The sequence below is a fragment of the Micromesistius poutassou genome (assembly GCF_964030765.1).
Source record: "Micromesistius poutassou genome assembly, contig: SCAFFOLD_5701, whole genome shotgun sequence".
NCBI lineage: Eukaryota > Metazoa > Chordata > Actinopteri > Gadiformes > Gadidae > Micromesistius > Micromesistius poutassou.
Genome location: NW_028179939.1, coordinates 6173 through 13181, shown reverse-complemented (window position 1 = coordinate 13181; position 7009 = coordinate 6173). Strand labels below are relative to the sequence as shown.

The following is a 7009-nucleotide window of genomic DNA, read 5'->3' as shown; positions in this document are numbered from 1 at the left end:
GCTTCCCGCCTGCCGCCACCACCCCCACCACCCCCACCACCACCCAACCACCCCACCACCCCACCACCTCCTCTGCCAGTCACGGTGTGGTTCCCCTGTCAGCTCCCCCTTCCCTGTAAGGCTACACCAGGACATGTGGGGCCAGACGCGGCCAGAAGGAGGGAGTCATTGCTCTGTTCTTTAGTGACCCTGCATGGCTCTGTCCCCCTGGTGGTGGGGGGTGGGAGGTGAGGGGGGGGGGGGGGGGGTTTGTATGTCCCTTTTAAACCTTCTAATCCGTAGAGAAAGAGCTACTGATACCCATCCTTGATGAGGTCATAGGACAAGAGGACAGGAGAGGCTGTGCGCAATAGGAGATTGGTTACAACAAACAGCATCTCTCTCTCTCTCTCTCTGCCGGTTGTTTGGTGATCTGAAATGCCCTGCCGTGCGTGCGTGCCTGTGTGTGTGTGTTTACTGTAAACACAGTGGAACTGGGCACCACCTGTTTCCACCTGTGATGAAGTGCCCTTGAATGAGAACAATTAGTCTGTGGTCACACTGAATGTCACGCCGACGGATATTCTGAGACACACGCACCTGCTACGGTTTAGCCTGTTAGTTTCTTCAAAGAATAGTGCCATCCATCCATTGGAAGAAGTATGAAATATACAAATTATATAAAAATAACAGGAATATTTATGTGAATACACGATCTTGACCTGTAGGACAAATGTACTTTAGACAGAACTGTGGGTGGCTTAGGGAACTGTCCCGGCCGGGTAAACAAAGCTAAGGCCACTAGGTTGGAAATGCGGAAGGATGCTGCCTCTGTAATATCACACTTCCTTAAAACATAAATTTATATTTTTAGTGTAAGGCTAAACCGAGATGAAGGGAGGGGGGGTGGTAGGGGCCGCCAGTCTGTGAATTTGCAATAAAAAACAATTGTTCACAAAAAAAAGTGGATGGCTTAGGTCATTTGGTTGATGGTTTAAATAAGCGGAGAAAGTACCGTTAACTAATTGTCCTCCTTTCCCTTCCTCTCCTGTCATCACAGATACGAGGCAGAGAACGCTTTCTTCTTCAACCTCAACCTGGCCGACTTCAACATCATCGACACGCTGGGCGTCGGTGGCTTTGGTCGCGTGGAGCTGGTGAGAGCGCCACACCACTCACTCAATCACCTGACCTGAGAACAGGCCAGACTAGTGGTGAGGGGGGGGTTTGACCCACCCGCCCCCCCCCCCCCCTCACCCAAGGGGTACTGGGTCTGATCTGCCCCCATCCCTAGTCTACCTGTAAGCATCTTTCAGCAACATAACCTCAACCCGACCTGCTCTTCATGACATGCATCCAAACTCACTGGAAGTCGCTTTGGGTACAATGACTACTACTACTAAATACTAAATAAGTAGCATTGTAAAATATATAAACAGATGTGTATTATCACATCATCAACATAGTATGAGGTTCCCTATTTTAAACGGTGATGAAAATCATTCAAAGCGGTTATTAGAGAGAGAGCTTATTCATAAGGGGTTATTTTATTAATATTTATTTATTTGTTATTTATTTTCTGGCACTGTGCAGGTTCAGCTGAAGAGTGACGAGAACAAGACGTTTGCCATGAAGATCCTGAAGAAGCGACACATCGTTGATACCCGGCAACAGGAGCACATACGCTCAGAGAAACTCATTATGCAAGAGGCCCACTCAGACTTCATTGTGAGGTACACCCTGGAAATCAAATAATGTAATAAAACCTCACGTTCAACCTGCTTTCCTGCATCTCTCTGCTGTGCTGCCTGTAAGGGCTGCAAGCCTTTTTGTTTAATAAGAGAGCAGGAAGGATCCCTACCACCACGTATTTTCATCTTCCCTCTCTGATGCACAACTGCTCTTAGACAAGCATTGCCATGTAATCTGCTTTAAGTCTACATTTATATCTCAATTAATTTATGCGAAATGTGGGCCCTTTTTTTTCTCTCCATCAAAAACATTGACATAAATAATGACTAATTGAATTTTCTAATGTAATTTGTTGTGAATTATTTTGTTGTTATTTGTGTTTACAGGCTGTATAGAACATTTAAAGACAGCAAGTATCTGTACATGTTGATGGAGGCCTGCCTGGGCGGGGAGCTCTGGACCATTCTCAGAGACAGGTGACGTCTACTTTACTAAGAAACAACCTTAAAACATTCCCCAGCTCACCTACCGACGCCTCTCTGAAATGTCATATTTGACTTATGAACTAACCTCAACCATCTCCTCAAGTCATATCCACTGTGATGACAAAATGACTGAGTACTGGTCATTTGCTCAACAACAAACAGAATAAATACGCAGCTATTCCTCTATGGTTAACAACGTGACTTCTACTCACTGTAGTAGAAGACATGCCCCCGCCGTCCACTCCTCCTCACGCCCCCTTGCTGCCTGTCTCCCCTGCAGGGGCTCGTTCGAGGACTCCACCACCAGGTTCTACACGGCGTGCGTGGTGGAGGCCTTCGCCTATCTGCATTCCAAAGGCATAATTTATAGAGACCTGAAACCTGAGAACCTCATACTGGACCACCGGGGCTACGCCAAGCTGGTGAGACGCCAGATAACCAACTGAATCAAATGGATGGACGGTGGATGATGGATGATGAACGATGGATGGATGGATGAATGGACGATGGATCGTTTGGATGAATGGATGATGGATGGATGGATGGATGGATTTGTGGATGGATGAATGGATGATGGATGGATGAATGAATGCAACATGGACGATGGATGGATGGATGGATGGATGAATTAATTAATGATGGACGATGGATGGAAGGATGGATGGATGATGTACGATGGATGGATGTTAAATCTTTCACGATGTGTGTTCTCTCGGGCGTTACCATGTCAACGTATGTTTTGCTTCCGTCTAGATAACCTCATCCGTCCATGTTGTTTTTGCCGGTAGGTGGATTTCGGGTTTGCCAAGAAGATCGGCTTTGGGAAGAAGACGTGGACCTTCTGCGGAACGCCGGAATACGTAGCGCCAGAGATCATCCTGAACAAAGGTCACGACATCTCAGCGGACTACTGGTCCCTGGGGATCCTCATGTTCGAACTGCTCACCGGCAGGTAGGACTATGCACTGTCTATCAAATAGTTCCTCTCCCCTAGGATCCTATTGGTGGAGATGGGACTATTACACTAATAATACACTTTTTATTAACTTTGTCTTTCTGATTCTTACAGCCGCCCTTCATTCTCTCTAGTTTTTTTAATATACTTTTTATCCTAATACCATTTGGATTATATGCTCCGCAAGTTTTCAGCCTCACTTAAAAGCACTTTGAATAAAAGTGGAAAAATATGTTATTTTGATGGGTATAGATGTGACGGAACATTATTCTTCAAATCCCTAATACTTCTCTTCATGTCTTCTTTCAGCCCTCCATTCTCTGGCCCTGATCCAATGAAGACTTACAACATCATCCTGAGAGGCATTGACATGATCGAATTTCCAAAGAAGATTACCAAAAACGCAGGCAACTTAATCAAAAAACTATGCAGGTATGAAACTGCAGGAGGCACCCGCTCCTGATTCGAATTTGTCACGGTGAAATAATGCGCTGGAAGCATGTCAACCCTCACTCTGTGTGTATGTACTCTTTCTGTCCACGCCACAGAGATAATCCTTCGGAGAGGCTGGGAAACTTGAAGAACGGCGTTAAAGACATCCAGAAGCACAAGTAAGCCTGGCAGAAAACTGCCAAACCAAATCCCTCCTAACTGGCTTACCCCCCCCACCCCCAATAAAGCAGAAGATTGAGCTGCCATAAAGCGGTCCGTCATCTTGTTGTGCTTTTTGTTTCCCCCTCAGATGGTTTGAAGGCTTTAACTGGGAGGGACTGAAGAAAGGAACGCTGACACCTCCAATCATCCCCAATGTAAGACAATATAACCACAGACGCCCGCTTCTTTTAACATGATAAATATGGGCCTGTCCTTATAAGAACAAAATTCAGATGTATCATCAATTTTCACTATCCTTTTAATGGTTGCGTACATGGGTGAATGGATGAATGGACGGATCAGTGTATGATAGATGGGTGTATGATGGATGGATGAATTCATTAAATAATAATCAAATGAGAATTAATTAAATAATAATCAAATGAGTGTATGGATGAATAGACTGATTTATGAATGAATGGATAAGTTGCATAGAAGGTTCATGAATTGACGGATGAATTAGGGTGGAGGGTGACGGATGACTGATGGGTGAATGAATGCCAAATCCACCGACGAGTGACTCCGTCCCCCTCCCTTCCCCAGGTGACGTCGGCGGTGGACACCAGTAACTTCGACAGCTTCCCCGAGGACAATGAGGACCCCCCGCCCGACGACAACTCTGGCTGGGACGGCGACTTTTAGACAAAAAAACACAAACGGCCTTGCCCTCAAGCAGAAACACTAAAGGAGCCGCGGCTCGGAGGCCATCTTCAGGACGTAGCTGCTGAGCTGTGTAAAGAAAGGAACCCGCAAGGAAGCAGAGACGGACAGCCCAGCCTTGGAGTCACCAGGATGCCTTCCCTACACTGTGGTGCAGGAGGACTGAGAGACTACTGTAGCACCTCTTCAGTGCTCCCCTCACAGGGCGGACAACGTGCAGGGACACACGCACACACACATACACACACACACAAATTGACTTACATGCACACACACACACGCACACACACACACACACACACACCCATACACACACACACACAGACACACACACAGACACACACACACAAATTGACTTACATGCACACACACACACACACACACACACACACACACACACACACAAATTGACTTACATGCACACACACACACACACACACACGCCCATACACAGATACACACGCCCAGATACACAAAGGGACACACACACATATTGACTTACATGCACACACACACACACACACATGGTAACACGTGCTAACATGTGCACACACTGTCCACAGGTACATGTGCTCATGCATGCGCACCCACGTGCACACAGACACACGCACACACATGCGCACATGCTCACAGAGAGATGTAAATGCACACACACGCACACAGACAAATGCAGTCACAAATACACACACACACACACACACACACACACAAACACACACGCACGCACGCACTCAGACACATGCACACCCACACGTGCATACAGACACACACAGACTTAAAGTTAGTAAATTAAAGACTCAAGTGTTGTCCTATTTCAAAAGGAAATTGGTTTGTTTTGGCGGGAATGAATGAACGTGTCATAGTCCATCTATTCTGAATATTGGTCTATGGAAATCACTGTTGCTGAAGCGTCATAATGTTATGGGGGCGGGGGGGGGGGGATCATAAGGCTGATGCTGGTGGGGATTATCAGTTAGTGTCGGAGGTTTTCTTCACGGTCATGACGACAGCTCTCCGAGTCTCCTGCTCGTTCTGTAAGACATATCAAGCTGGTCTCCCGCGTTGTGGACATGCCGTTACCAGCTGGACATCTGCGATGTCGCCTACCGTTTGGGGGGGGGGGGAGGGAAGGAGGAGCCGTAAAAAGTGTGTGTCCAACAGGTCACACATACACCTACACACACAAACACGTATTAAGTGCTCAAGACCAACTTGAATGTTATCGATTGTTTTGTTTTGGAGGCGGGAGGGGGGAGTTCGCTATTCACAAACATCAGAGAGTGTTTCAATAAGTGTTCAAGAAGTTAGATTCTCACACAGTTGAATTCATTCTTCGCTGAATAAAGAAATATTACACTGTATATATAGACTTTCCTTGAAAAGCACAAACACCGCTATGTGTTTGACGATGAGACCTATTACTCTTCCAAGTGCCCTGCTTCTATTCTAACCCATTCAGAGTGTCCTCTAGCCCTTAGGTTTGCTCACCAATCGGGAGAAAGTCAACAACGCTGTGACTTAACTTTTTACTTCTTTTACGCATCAGGGATCAGACCAACTCAAACGGAACGTTTTCTTTCTCCTCGGGCTAATTCCAACCGGCCACTGATGAACGACAGATATGCCTCAGATCAAAATGCCTTGACATGTACCCAGTTATTCACTTATTTTTGTTTACAAAACATCCAAATGCCTGTTTGACACACAACCAAACAAACAAACAAACATGCTTTTCGTTTCGTTATATATATAGTGTGACCCAACTTTAAACAACGTTTCAATGTCTGGTGCTGTTATTTTTTGGACAAGGAGAAAAGGTTGGCTAGGAAGAATTTGATGTTTGAATTGCGTATTATAATGATAATAATCACAATTGTTTGTTTTTTGGGTCAGAAAACTATGTTTTTGTTGAATTTAATATAATTGTCTGTTGTGAAGTAAATGGGTATTATCCTTGGTGATCCTTCTCAAGGTTTTCAGATCCGCCTTACATTTCCTCTCATCCAGTCAACACCACTCACCATCTATGGTTTGGTTATTTAAACCCATCTAACATGATCATCACATGGGTTCTTCCATTCCTCCATTGTACTTTTATTTATTAATATTGTTTAAAGAATAATCAGAAGGATGAGTGTAATGGCATTAAAACAAATGTTGTGTTTCTGGGGGGTGTGGGTTTTCAACTCTCAACCCATGTTCCTCATCCTAATGAGTTTCTTTCTTTTCACATTGTGTCTGATATCATAACCAGAGCATAAGAGTGCCTTAAGTCAATGGCATACAAAACTGAATTACGACCACGTCCACCGTTCCAATGCTGCATGAACTATACACCTCAACAAAAAATGTGTCTCTTAGATGCCTGCTTCCGACCCTTTGTTATATCAAATAAATACATTAATCACAATAGACAGAGCATTTCTAGTCATTAAATGGCTTCTCATTAAAGTGTCTATGAAAACGATCTGAATTCATTGTGGCTTTCTTCACTAATTGTGTGTGTAGAGCGACGTCCGCCCATATCTGGTTGACATCAACGACTGAAAAATGAAAGGATTTATTTTGGCCACTTGAGGTCGCT

At 45.0% G+C, this 7009-nt stretch overlaps 1 protein-coding gene across 1 annotated transcript; it reads left to right on the top strand.

Moving 5' to 3' along the window:
- Nucleotides 1-1039: 1039 nt before the first annotated feature.
- LOC311371271 (cGMP-dependent protein kinase 1-like) lies at nucleotides 1040-5188 on the top strand (the record flags this gene model as incomplete). Its single annotated transcript, XM_084489433.1, has 9 exons — nucleotides 1040-1136; nucleotides 1573-1712; nucleotides 2058-2147; nucleotides 2437-2578; nucleotides 2945-3108; nucleotides 3421-3543; nucleotides 3660-3722; nucleotides 3854-3920; nucleotides 4309-5188. Coding segments are annotated over 9 exons (985 nt in total), but the record flags the coding sequence as incomplete, so codon positions are not given.
- Nucleotides 5189-7009: the final 1821 nt, after the last annotated feature.